This window comes from Denticeps clupeoides, chromosome 17 (genome assembly GCF_900700375.1).
Source record: "Denticeps clupeoides chromosome 17, fDenClu1.1, whole genome shotgun sequence".
Lineage (NCBI taxonomy): Eukaryota > Metazoa > Chordata > Actinopteri > Clupeiformes > Denticipitidae > Denticeps > Denticeps clupeoides.
This window is the reverse complement of record NC_041723.1, coordinates 7,626,906-7,641,144: the sequence shown is the minus strand read 5'-3', so window position 1 is coordinate 7,641,144 and position 14,239 is coordinate 7,626,906. Positions and strand designations below refer to the sequence as shown.

The 14,239-nt window shown below is 44.0% G+C and overlaps 1 protein-coding gene across 1 annotated transcript in view; it reads right to left on the bottom strand.

The window, feature by feature from the left end:
* glg1a (golgi glycoprotein 1a) overlaps nt 1-14,239 on the bottom strand; it is a 21,292-nt gene extending 7,053 nt beyond the window's left edge. The window contains exons 1-15 of the mRNA XM_028958256.1: nt 13,897-14,239; nt 6,983-7,012; nt 6,424-6,510; nt 6,130-6,345; nt 5,752-5,955; nt 5,581-5,652; nt 4,906-5,092; nt 4,585-4,796; nt 4,322-4,443; nt 2,794-2,895; nt 2,342-2,501; nt 1,623-1,760; nt 753-839; nt 602-664; nt 108-221 (exon numbers count right to left, since the gene is read on the bottom strand). Of these exons, the coding sequence (XP_028814089.1) occupies nt 108-221; nt 602-664; nt 753-839; nt 1,623-1,760; nt 2,342-2,501; nt 2,794-2,895; nt 4,322-4,443; nt 4,585-4,796; nt 4,906-5,092; nt 5,581-5,652; nt 5,752-5,955; nt 6,130-6,345; nt 6,424-6,510; nt 6,983-7,012; nt 13,897-14,199 (2,097 nt within the window). The 5' untranslated portion in view covers nt 14,200-14,239. The remainder of the gene's footprint in view (nt 1-107; nt 222-601; nt 665-752; nt 840-1,622; nt 1,761-2,341; nt 2,502-2,793; nt 2,896-4,321; nt 4,444-4,584; nt 4,797-4,905; nt 5,093-5,580; nt 5,653-5,751; nt 5,956-6,129; nt 6,346-6,423; nt 6,511-6,982; nt 7,013-13,896) is intronic.

Below are 14,239 nucleotides of genomic sequence, written 5' to 3'. Positions count from 1 at the left end.
GTAACTGTGGAAGTCATGAGATTGTTATCAGTCACGAACATGTTAGCCAGTATAGAAAAAGCAACAGCATTAATGCAACTTGCAGAGTGAGACTGGCTGCATCTTACCAGCTGGAAGTGTGTGACCCCAACTGCGCATTTATCATTCATCTCCTTCTGGTGTTTATTCAACACCAGACACTCCATCAGGTCACCAGTGTCTATCTGGTTGTCAGCTACATCCTGACAGATGGAGAAAGAATCTGTGAGTGTAATGAAGGCATAGATCAAGCTGTTTTCAGACATGCACAGCAACCCTGAACTTACACAGACATTACAAGGAGGGGCTGTATGCGAGAATGCAAATGTCAGAATTAGACAGACCAGACACTGAATGAACTACCAGAGCTCTACTACAAATTTATTTTATCATGACATTGGCATGAAAAGAGAACACGGCTTAAACTGCTTATACTGCTGTTTGATATTGTGCTGGGTTTGGGCAGGTACATTGTGTCCAATTAGATGTGTGGAACCAAATTAGTTATTAAAAGTTCATTAAAAATTGTAGCATCAGATATAATATAATATAATATATTGAGGGAGGCAATAAAAAGACTTACATGGCAGTGGCTCTGTATGACCGGCTCACAGGCTCTGATGAGCAGAGCATCAATCTGAATGTCCTGGGGAGCACAAACATGCCTTTAAATTCTTTTAATAATCAAAAATCAGTAATGACATCATATACCACAACACAGGTATTCATCTCACCTCAGACTCTAGCTCTGTCAGGTTTCCCACCACATTCTTACACTCAGCACCCAGATCTTCCAGATGGTCCTGAAGACACTCCAGCTCCTGACAAAGCAGAGTTAATAATGTTCTCTTATTATTTTATTCTGTATTTCAGTTCTGATTATGATTACATAAATCTCAATGTGTAGTCCATAGACCACTAGTGGGACGTGAGCATCCTCTAGTGGTATGCAAGCTGGTGCCAGCTTGCACCGAAAATTCAGAAAGACTTTTTAAACATACACATGACTGGTTCGGTTTCAGACCAAACGTGAGCACTGTGTTTGCATTTCTCTCAGCAAAAGCACCATTCTTGACACAAAAAGTAGGCATGGTTAATGGCATCACTGTGCACCAATAAAATTATATTTAATTTTCTACAATGCATTGTTGGAATGTCAGTATTCAGTGTTCAATAATACTTCCATAGTTTTGTCATTGATTTATCCAATTAATTTATGCAATTGATTCAATATGTCCCTGCAATAACAGCAAAGGTACAACAATCAACATAATTATTTCTTTCAGTGTTTTGGATGTGTGAAGCTTGATTTTCTGCCCTGGATGTACTGATAAAGCAGCACGAACAAATCTTTGTAGCCCCAGATATGAGGTTAAAACTGTCCAGTGTGTAGCCAGATATTAATACACTGATGCATCTGATAAAGAAGGACCATTTAACCCATTAAAATGCCAATTTATGTAGAGTACTTCAATATCATTGCTTATTTGCATAATTACGTTTTAACTAAAACTACAAAAAAAAGGTGTTTAATAGAAAACGCTTGATTACTTAAAATGTGTAATAACAGCATTGAGCCAGTAACGCCGTGTGAAGTGCCTTACCTGCCCCGCCTCTGTTTTCTCACTGCACCACTTGCCCAAATCAGTCATGCAGCGCCTCTGCAACTCTGGGTCCAGTTTCACGTCGAGGGCCCGCTGATGCAGCGTCCTCTGCACCTCTGTTCTACAGTCTCGAGAAAGCTGAAGACACACACACACACACACACACACACACACACACACACACACACACACACACACACACACACACACACACACACACACACACACACACACACACACACATTATCACTAAACATACCAGTCTCAGGGGAAATCAGGATCCATTTGAAAAAACAGCACAATAACTGCAATCAATGCTCATGATAAGAAATAATCCAGTCTCTCGTGCCAATTAATGCTCCCACCACATTCAGGATTTAATTGATGCACTGATGCCTTCTAAGACATTTTAATAAAATCAATGCTCACTTACATTCTGGATATTTTCTAAATCAAGGTACTGAAGCATACAAGTCATTATTTATTCAGATTCTCCACACTTGGGACTGATACACTGTTCACTCATCAAATGCAATCAGATGATATCTTCTGACAAAGTTAAAGGATGGAATTCAAATGGACTTTAGAATGGAAATGCTTGTCATCCCAATTACTGCAATCTCTTTACCTTTCTTTTAACATGATACGCTAAGCACAGAACAAAACAGCAACACTTAATGTTAATTAGGGTCAAAAACGTTCATTTCCCATGTACCCACCCTTCTGCCTTGTTCCTCGGTGCGGTATGCATGGCGATAGAGGCAAGAGAAGATGGCGCCAGACGGCATTATATCACTCTCACTGGTCTCATTCCAACCATGGGTGTGGCATATGCGTACCGCATCATTCTGACATTTCTTATACAGGATAGGGTCCAACCTAGAGATCAGGACAAGGAGAAAGATGCTTGTAGAAAGTGATGTCATTTTTTGTCATTGTGATGTGCCACAAGTACAGCACACAGTTCACACAACGCAATGTGTGCTCTGTATTTAACCATCCCCCTAAGTGAGCAGTGGGCAGCCAAGAAAGGTTGCCGGGCAGCAGGGTGTGGGGATAGTACCTCGCTCAAGGGAACCTCAGTGGCACCTGAGCATGGTAATATTAAATCTAGAACCTGTGACTGGTTTTTAGGCAGGTGACTTATCTGGACTGCGTGGCACAAACTCACTTCCAATCTCTGGAGATGAAGTATTGTAGCTCCAGCAGCCGGTGTTCACAGTCCTCCACCATCTTCTCAGTGTAAAGGTGTTCCATGAGGCATGAGAGTACCCTAAATGCAGTAATATAATCAGAATTAAATAAAATACATTTAACTTTTCATCAAGCTTCAGGTCTGCCAACACTTAACCAAGGACACTTCCATAATTAACATAAACAACTTTATTTCCAAATATTGTGAAGAGTGACTGGTAAAATGTCAGGAATTGATGCATGTTTTTAATCATTTGTTATGAGATGATGTAATACACAAAAATTTTACAGAAAATCCACATTTATGCTATCCATGCTATAGTATTAAAATAGCTGGTTTGACTGTCATGGTATATTCATCTCAGCTATGTAGCAATAAATACCTCATATATACATATGTACTGTACAGTATATATACTAGAGGTGTAAACCTTCACTGGTCTCACAGTTCTATTCCAATTATCGATAAATCACGATGAAAATCAATTTTTCGACGATACTTCACACTGTTTCATCAGGGCATTTTCAAAAATTCCAGCATTTCTGTCTATATATCGACCAGTCCTCTTAGAGGCCTGAGACCACCCCCAACCTGTCTTTTGTACAAATATGAGTCATCTGTGTAATCATATCGAGTGCCTCAGGAGGTCTGGAACTCATGAACACGCTCTTTGTTTTACGTAATCAGACATTGCCAAATGCAGTAGCTCTGAGGGTCGCTAACCAGCACAGCTCAAGAGTGTGGTGAAGTGGACACAACAGAAGAGTCAGCTGAACATACTTCAACGTGAACGGTGTGAGAAAGGAGTGATGTTTTGAGATTACCATGCTTCATTTTTTGGGCTATTATTTGATAGAATGTGCTATTGGGAAGCTCTGGAATGATGGAATTAGGGCTGAAACGATTATTCGAATAACTTGAATGATTCGATTACAAAAAATATTAGAGGCTTATTTTAATTCGTCACCAAAGTCAATCTATTATCGTATCACGCCCGTTACGCAGTGCGGAGCTGCGCAGCTTTGGTATAATTGTTTTACACTGACTGTTTTAACTGACGCGCATTTCAAAGATTGAAAATGCGCGGAAAATGAAGATACCGGTATGCGTAAAAGGCATAAAATGCTTGAAGTGTGGGACCATTTTACGCTGTGTGGACAACGTAGTGTGGGGTATGCACTGTAAAATGGACCTGGCTTACCATAAAAGTACCTCGTCAAAACTACAGCATCTCAAAGCGAACTCGGAGCTTCTACAAGGTATCATATTTTTATGATTGCCAACTAACATTACCGCTTCTTAGAATGTATATTATTTGTAATTATTTGTGTTATGAGTCGATAGTGACAAGGCATGATAAGGCATGAGATCTCACTCATGTAATTCATCCCTCCCCATCTCTCAGAATATTTAACTCGAAAAATATTCAATATTCCTAGATGGAATATTGGCATGTGTTTGTGGTAAAGGGTGGTTATCATGCAGAATGAAGTTATTCACTCACATAGGGTCTCCATTGCGGATGTGTTTACAGGCAGTCTGGATGACTGACTCACAGGCCTCATTCAGAGCCCGGTCAATCCGGTAATCTGCTCCAGGATCAGTCTCCTGGATCAAGGTCTGCAACTGTTGTGCATATGAAATATTCAAGTTTACTTCTCAAAATAAAATGTAATTAATCTATTAGAAAAAACATATGAGAAGGAATGCATTAAAAAAAAAAAAAAAAATGAAAAAAAAAAAAAAAAAAACACCGAAATGACTCACAGCCTTCTGGCAGAGGCTGTCCATGGGGCCTTTGTCTCCACGGGCCACTCTCATGAGGCAATGCAGGGTTCGGCCCTTGTGGTGGAGGCCACAATGATTGTCGATCTCACCGCGGCAATGCAGAACTATCTCTGGACTCAGGGAGAAATCCTCCATCAGCATCCGCCTATAGTCCAGCATCTCCCCCTGACAGTCTCCACTCACTGTACGGCCTGAAAAGTACAAGCAGACTCAGCATTTTCCCGCTCCCCATTTATAAATATATTACATATTTTACCAAATCTAATGGTACAATATATTCTCTTGTGCTCAAAACTCTACCTCTGTGTATAGACGACTCAAGGCAGAGCAGCAGATAAGAGAGCTTCGCCTCTCGTCCACGGGGCATGTTGCCATCCTGGTTGCAGCGATACTTCCTCAGGTCAGCCTTGCAGGCCTTGGCCAGTGAGTAGCTGACCTTATAGTCCTGGGCAATCAGCTTCTGGCGCGTGGACAGAGCGTCTCTGCACTACAAACACAAAACCAGTTACCATAACATTAGTCAGTAGCCACAACAGACGGTGAAGGACACTGATTTGAATGTCATGTGTCAGCAAATTCCCAGATCTAACAGAGTGAGGGGGGGGACTGATTACTTTCAGAATTATAAGTCAGTAACACATTAACTTCAGCCTTTTGCACTACTTCCAAGTCCTCAATCAAATGTTCCAGTTACAGCTACTGTTTATTTCTTTAGTACAAAGTAGTGGTATGCTTTTCACAATACTAAGGATGGTTCTTTTTTTAATAATTATAGAATATTTTAAATAAAGTCAGAACACCATATATACATACATACACACACACACACACACACACACACAGACTGCATAAATAAATTAATTAATACATTTATCAAGTGAATTAAGCAGAGGAATGAATAAAAGATAAAGGCCCTTTATTTGCTGCAGTTAGTCCCTGTTTCACAATTCAGTATATTCACCAGTTGAAATTTACCTTCTCAGACATGGCGTCTTCAAACTTGTGATTGAAAAGACATTTGTAGACTCGTCCCTCTCCTGCTGGTGTCTAGAATGACAAACACTATCTTATTATAACTATTACTTAAAAGTGTATCATTTTAAATAACACAAAAGTGTGAACTAATGTAAAATCGTTTGTTTTTACATTTTCACAGAAACGCTCGCGGTCCTCTCTGCAGGAAAAGTAGAGGTGTCGGTCGAGGTGGAAATCGTCAGACGAGAGCTCGGCCACGCGCATGATGGCCTTCTTACACTCCTCGTTGATGGTGTAGTGGTCAGCCGGCTCCTCCGCCTCAGTCACCAACCCCTTCTCCAGGCACGCTATCACCTCGCCCTGCGAGTGGGCGTCCTGAGGAAGAAACATGCAATAAATAAATAAATAAACAAACATGTAAAGCATGACTAAATATTAATCCCGTACTTCGGTTGTGATAGTTCTGAAGGACACTGTCCTGTTTAATACTGGCCTCTGCTGACAAGGAGGGTAACGCAGTGCGTGAGTTCCATGTTCAAGATGCGTTACCTTCTCGCCAGCGCTGATGCTCCCACAATGCAACGCGTTGATGTCATCGCGACACTTATCCATGAATCCACAGATGAGCCTGTAGTTGCTGAAAACGATGCTGGTCATCTTGGTGATGTACTGGTTGCACTGGTATTCGGTGATGTTAGTACGATGGTCCACAAGGCAGGACACTAGGTACCCCTTTCCCCTCTCTTCCTGCGCGCATTCTTTAATCTGAGCAGGACATTAACAGCTTTTATAAAACACAACAGTCACAATGGAAGCAGAATCGTTCACCAGATGCAAACTCACGTCAGTGATCGTGCTCTTGCACACTTCCACAGCCACAGACTCGAACTTGGGGTCCGTTGTCAGGTTCAGCTTATAGTTCCACAGAAGCTAAAAAGAACACGTTCAATCAATTATTTATACTGGCGACCTGATCGCTTTCATCTCTTCCTCTGCTCATAAGACTGTGTGATCATGCAGACACATTAGGACACTTCGCTACCCCCCTTGCAAGAGGAACTGATTCATCCAGCAACCTTTCACGTGCATCACAGTCACAACATAACCAGACGGCAGAAGTGCAGCACCAACCAGAACTAAGTTCGCGTCGCACAAAATAATTCGGTCAGGAAGCCAATTTAAGCGCAAAGTCTGGCCAAAAAAAACACAATGTTAAGCTCGAACCTAAGACTGTAGAAAACAATCGAGACTTCTGCCTCACATTAACCAGATGACAGAAAGGTGTGGCTTGCTTTTTAAGGAATTACTCTGATGTATCCTGGAATGTTAAGAACACACGTCATCATGCTACCAAACAGGGGTTGCGCGTAGGCAAATCAGACTCGCTTCAGCAGACACTTACATGGTTGCAATCTGATGCCAGGTCCGTGTCCTAAAGTGAGAAAGAAAGGATGAATTAAATTCATACAAGAATTCACTTTCAAATGAAACAGTGTAGTATATATTAGGGGTGTTTGAATCAATCTTGTAGTCGATGCATCGTGATGCAGATGAGTATGATTCTGCATAGATGGAGTGCAGAACATAATCAATTACATTACAATGATGTTGCTTGGTATAAAAATACTGGTAAAAAAGTAGTAAATGGTAGAGACTGCAGCTGCCTGATCTGAGAACAGCGCTTCTCTAGGTAGGAGTTCGGCCACACGGACGCTCGAAATGAACGCCCTCTGAGTGCCATACACGTTTTTGCTGCACTGCGTTCGACTGGCGTTTCACTTAAAATTTGTCACTGTTTAACGTCCGTCGGGATTTCGGTAGAAACTGACACCAAGAAAACATTGCATGCAGCGTTTATTTGACGTTGTTTGAACGCGAAGCGGACCGAATGCTGGTACTGAACGTCTGTGTCGAAAAACAATCGGTGTTCAGTCCGTGCTCACCTGATGCCATGAACGGCAAAAAAAAAAAAAAAAAAAAAACCCGTCTGGTTCAGACGTCCGTGTGAACGAGGCCATAACTCTCATCTCTCTCATGAAACAGTATGAAGAACCGTTGAAAAATTGATTGTTTGCATGATGATGCATCGTCTATTCGGAATCGAATCGTGAGACCAGTGAAGGTTTACACCTCTAGTATATACACGTTTATATATGAGGTATTTATTGCTACATAGCTGAGACGAATATACCATGACGGTCAAACCAGATGCCGAGAGGTGTGGGAACAGCACCAGCCAACTCTGCTTCATCTACACAGAAAGGACACACACACGGCGCTGGCACAGGCCGAGCTCCCAAACACGTCACCGTGAGCTCGCCACACTTCTACCAGCAGCTCCTCCCCTGAGAGGACAAGCCTCAGCACCGAGAGCTGGCCTGCCATCGCCATAGCAACAGCCGGGATGTCATCAGCGGCGAACAGAGCAGACCATTAACATCTCGGCAGCTCAGAGGTGCGGCGACGCGACCGTTCTTCTCGGCCTGCGCCGCATCTAGAGCCTGTTGGGTCCTGCGATTTATTCCGGCCACCACGCGGTTATCTTTAATTGTTAAACTAGAGGCTTTTTCAAATATTGGTACTGCTCCACAAAATATCTAGACTAACAATGATGCGTAATAACATGTAAACAGAGGCAAAAATTGTGCACCAAAGGTGGTTTTAAAAGACAAAGTCATTTTTAAATTACACAGTCAACATTATGAATAATACATTACTTTTTGTGGGATATTTCAACATCACAACTCATCTTTCACTGATACTGCCTATCTGCTGAAAAACAGGAAATTGTAAAAGACTTTTATCTCAGAACAGAGTCCCCCCCCCACCACCACCACCACCACCGCTGAACAAACCACAAGCATCCTCCTTCCTGCAAGCGGAGCGCCGATGAAACATGAGCAGCATGAACAAGTGAGGCGATTAGGCGAACGCGTGGGGCGCGCACCTTCACAAGCGCTCACAGGCTCGCTCTGCAACCCGCTGACAGACAGGCCGCTACCGGAGAGGTTCGCCGTCTCCGGTAAACTCGCGCCGAGGGCGGCACACGGACAGCTCTGCTTCGCCAGGAACGGGCGCCGAGAACACGCTCGCTTCTCTGCCGGCCAGACGCTCTCTCACTCTCACACACACACACACACACACACACACACACACACACACACACACACACACACACACACACACACACACACACACAAATCACCACGGGGCATTGTCGCCTTATAAAAGGAGACAGCTGCTGCCTCGGTATTGCCAGATGTCCCTTTATATCAAAAGCAGCGAAACCTCCGTGAGGCCAGTACAGGCCGATCAATATATGCCAACATGTCAGAGCCACGCCCTCCTTCTGTCAGCCAGGCCAGCACGTGAAGAGAGATTTCAAAGCAGTGGGAGTGGAGGGGGTAGTTGTAGGAGTGATTGACAACCAAAGGTCCTGAAATCCTGATTTGTTCTGGATTTGGGTTCCACATTTCTATTTCTAATCCTAAATTAGAAATAACTGCGCATATTAAATAAAAACTGTGAAAATCCCTGACCACAATTTCAGTAACAGTGGCCAATTTATTACAAAACCGCTCACAATTTATAGACTTCTAATTCCAGCACCTTTCAACATCCCACCCATTACACCGTAAAATCAAGAGCTTCATGCCATCTTTGCTGTTAATTTTGCTTTAGCATCCATAATTGGCCAATCAAAGTGCTGAATAAATGATAAATAAAAAAGAAAAAGAAAAAGACCACTTTGATCTCATCCCAACAAAAACTAACAGCACATATTTGAAGCCCTTCTATAAATGCGGCAAGCGCTAAAGCCCACGCCAACACAAACGAAAAAGTCTTCAGCACAAACCACCAAAACGGCTTCATCCACCATCTGCTCGGCTTTCAAATCTAGGCTAATGCAAAAATAAATAAATAAAATTTCCCCACAGAGATCCAGACAAACATCTCAAGCACATTGGGTTTTTTTTTTGTTAAAAACACACACACCCCCATCCTAGAACTTGTCTTTAGGGGGCGCTGACACATACCAAGCCCCCAGCCAGCCTCGGCCCGTTAACCCGCTGGCAGATTAGAGAAGAGAACCGGATCTGCAGACAGATCTCTGCTTGTTCCACAGGCTCGGCGTGGTTTCCCCGGGGCTGGACGATTCAGAAGCCTGTGGATTGGAACAGGGCGAGGCCCGCGGCGAGCAAACCGCACCGTGGGCCGGGCCCACACATCCTCTCAGACTTCAGAATGACCTGGAGACGGCAGAAATACTCAAAGCCAATTTCATCCCACTTCCACTCAACAAAAGAGGGATTCAGTGCTTCCCAGCACATTTCTTCCGTTCTTTATCGCTTTTTTTTTTTTTTCCTGGTCCAGACGAAGGGGAGCAGTTACTATGATCTTTTCTTTTTCTTTTAAAGTGAAGTGATCGTCACATGTGATACACAGCAGCACATTACACGGTGCACACAGTGAAATTTACCCTCTGCATTTAACCACCACCCTTGGTGAACAGTGGGCAGCCATGACAGGCGCCCAGGGAGCATGTGTATCACATGTGGCACCTCAGTGGCACCTTGGCAGATCGGGATTCGAACCGGCAACCTTCTGTTACGGGGTCACTTCCTTAACCGCTAGGCCACCACTGCTCCAATGAGTGTCACACCAACAAGTGATGAGTGATGAGTGTCACACCAACAACCCGCTAACACTCAATCACTGGCGCACCAGCAAAGTATCAGCATGCCACCGTAGGCATTTAATGATGAGGTTTCTGTAGCATTTTATAAGACTAAGCATGTTGGGGTATGTTCTCACGTTCTCAATAGACTCACCAGATCAACAAGATGACGACGTGGAACGGAGATGATTAGAACAGACTTGGTGATGTCTGCTAGAATTGCCAAGAACAGACAAAAAAAAAACAAGGACTGACGCAGGAAATTTGAATATTTAGACAATCTAATTAAACAATTGTGTATCTGGCCATGCTGCTTCTGCTAGTGTGTGAGAGCGTTTAAGTTGTTGTGTTTACATTAAACTTTCGGCGTTTATCAGGCGCTCTTATCCAGAGATGATTACAATCAGTAGTGACAGGGACAGTCCCCCCTGGAGACACTCGGAGTTAAGTGTCTTGCTCAAAGACACAATGGTAGGAAGTGGGGTTCGAACCTGTGATTTTGTGGTCTTCTGGTTACCCACTACGCTACTGCCACCCTGTCTAGCATAAGCTGTCAATCATTCTTATGGGTTTATGAAAAAAAAAAAAAAAAAAAAAAAGTTTCCTGGGAGTTAAGTTAATTGATCCCCTGCTAGAAATAGCTAAAAAGCTATTTTTATCATTTTTATTCCTGTAAGTTTTGCAGACATGCTTGATTTGTGGGGCAGTGGTGGCCTAGAGAAAAAAAAACATAAATAAATTAATCACAAATAAAATAAGCAAACATGCATCTGGACTCCCTGAACATGAGATCACTAGACAGGGTCTCCTGCGTTGTCAAGATCTTTCATCTCAAACTCCCTGCATTGTTCTCGATCCACACAGCTGCAGGCCTGCTGGAGCTGGACAAGCAAGTAACATGAAAAAGCACTTTAAATAAAAGAAAATAAAAAGTTTTAGGTCAATAAAAAGAAATCGTTGACAGTGAAAATGGGCGCTAAAGTTAGAGAGACAGCACGTCCTGCTGTGACCTGAATCTCTTCTGTGAAAAACTTTAAAGTGATTGTCACATGTGATGCACACAGTGCACACAGTGAAATTTGTCCTCTGCATTTAACCCATCACCCTGCATGAGCAGTGGGAAGCCATGACAGGCGCCCGGGGAACAGTGTGTGGGGACGGTGCTTTGCTCAGTGGCACCTCGGCGGATCGGGATTCGAACCGGCAACCTTCTGATACCGGGGCCGATTCCTTAACCACCCACTAGGCCACCACTGCCCCAAAGCGAGCAAGTTTGAGGTCTTGCTGCCATTACACACAATGGCCTATCCCACAGGAAGGTCAACTTACCACGCAACCTGAGATTTTCATTCATTCACTGACGCACTAGAACCAATGTGCAGGTCAAGCTGCTTCTGGCACAACTGATCATACACTTGCTACAGACCACAGTAAAACACTCAGAAATATTAAAATAATTATAATAATGCAATTGAAGGACTGATTTGTATACAGGGTGGAGTCAAAGTTGATGGACTGTGAAACTCAACCACAAAAGACAACCAGACTAAACGCACCCCACAGTACAGAATCCCAACGCCGCGCCACATTACAGGAGAAACCCGTTGAAAGATCATTACCAATATTCATGCGGTCTAATCAGCACCTTGATATGCCATACCAGTGAGGTGGGACGGATCACCTTGGCAAAGGAGAAGTGCTCACTATCAGATTTACAGATTTGTGAACAATATTTGAGAGTAATGGGTCTTTGTATGTAGGAAATGTTTCAGGTCTTTTGAGTTCAGCTCAAGAAAAAAATAAAAACAAGTGTTGCGCTGATATTTTCTGTTCAGTGTATATATAAGCGCACACACTTATTTATATTATATACAGTACAGGTCAAAAGTTCAAGACTGTTGAAAACCATTTCAGGTGACGACCGCATGGAGAGAATGCCAAGAGTGTGCAAAGCAGGAATCAGAGCAAAGGGCGGCTATTTTGAAGAAACTAGAATATAAAACATGTTTTCAGTCGTTTTATATATATTTTTGTTAAGTACATAACTCCACGTGTTCATTCGTAGTTTAGATGCCTTCAGTGAGAATCTACCAACGTAAATGGTCATGGAAAAAAAAGAAAAGAAAACACATTGAAAACTGTGTATATACACACATATACATATAAATATATGTACACACACACACACACTTTTTATATATTGCTTCAGTGAGAGAAAGGAGAAGGTGCCCATGATTACACGCATCTCCATAAGTCTGCACGGGACGCTCAGCCATACAGCGACAGAAGAAAATTGTACTATATTACACTCAATCACACAGGAACTGGACTGACCCACCGTATCAAACTGGCAGAGATCTCACCATATATATATATAAAAAATGTAAAAAAAGATATTTATACGTGCATTAAGGACCAAACGCATGATCCACTGACCGCGGCGTTCACAGAAGACGCTGAAAAAAAGAGAGACACTGGTGCCCAGAAGAGGTTTCCCCACAGGAAGCCGAACACGATCCATCTCCACCATTTACGGAATGCCACAGCTGCGAAGTACTCCAGTTGAGTAATGGGTTCATTAACGGTAAGATGAGCTTTTATTAATTAGAGCGATGCAGCCTGAGTTCAGGACAAAAACGATCGGCGCTGCACACATCAAGCACCAGAAATGGACGCGGAACGCTCCGCACCGTTACAGTTGGAATATTAAGCGAACATCCTCGGACGTTTGCTTGGATTTGCATGTATGGCCTCGTGCCCGTTTTGGGGGGTATAAACGGTGCGGGGAAAACTTTGCCAACCACTTTCACTTTCACTGCTGGTATAAAAACCACAAACTGCACCTCAGGCCCAACTAACCAAACCCCCCGAAATACGACCAGGACCAAAACTAACGGGGTTCTATCAACCAATGAAGAGTCTCCTCAACTTGGCTTGTTGAGACTTCGCCTCGTAACAAATATCACATAAAGCAGTATGTAATTTATACATATCTACATCCATGTATAAATTAGTCGCGTTTTTAACACAGTGACTCTCCATTGAATTAGTAGTTCAGTGTACATTGATATTTTCGCGCATTCTTAAAACATAAACGCAAAGCTACCGAGCGGCCGCATAAAAAAAGGCCTCTGCCTGTTATATCCGCGTGTGTAGGAGCGTCCTTATTCGGTTATGTATCGATGGGACAACGATGCCATTTTCTTCACATGAAAAGGCAAAGGCGACTCCCTGGAGTCGACTCACGTGTGCCAAATTGCATTACGCTAACACGTTTTACGAAGAAAAAAAATAAATCAAATTTGATGTCTACGTGCTCGTCGCAGCCTGCGTACCGAGGGGAGGGTTTGATAACGCGTGTGAGGCAAGATATTAAAATTGAACCAACGAAAGCGCGCAGGCCGCGTGTTATTAAAACAGTTAGCGGCGAAGCTAACGCAAACGCCACGGGCTAGTGAGGGAGGATACGTGGCCCCGGCCGTCCAGGTAAATACGGCGGCCGGCCTGTCCGCCCCTCCGTCCATCTATTCATCCTTCAGCTGCAGTGGAGAGGGGGGGGGCATGGTGCCACGGGCTCTCCCCGCCTACAGCTACACATTCACGGTCTACCCGGCGCCGCCGCCGCCGCCACTCTTCACCTCTTTCCGGTCCTGCAGACACTCCAGCACGGCCAAGTTGTTGTTCCAAGTGTGTTTCGGGCAGAGCCGGGACAGGTCCTCCCGACAGGCCTCCTCTTCGGCCAGCTTCCAGCCGGCTGAGCGCCGGGGCTGCGCCGGCGCGGCGGCCGCGGGCGCGGCGCCGTCACCCTGGGGGCCGCCGACGCCGTCGGCCGCGTTTCTGTTGCCGATGGCCGGTGGCTTCCCTGCCTGGGCGAGGTGCAGGCATACGTGCAGGGAGATCAGCGGCAGCAGGAGGAGGCGAACACGTCCACAGGCCGCCATCTTCGGGCAATCTGGGCTGGCTGCAACGCACAAGGCGCCC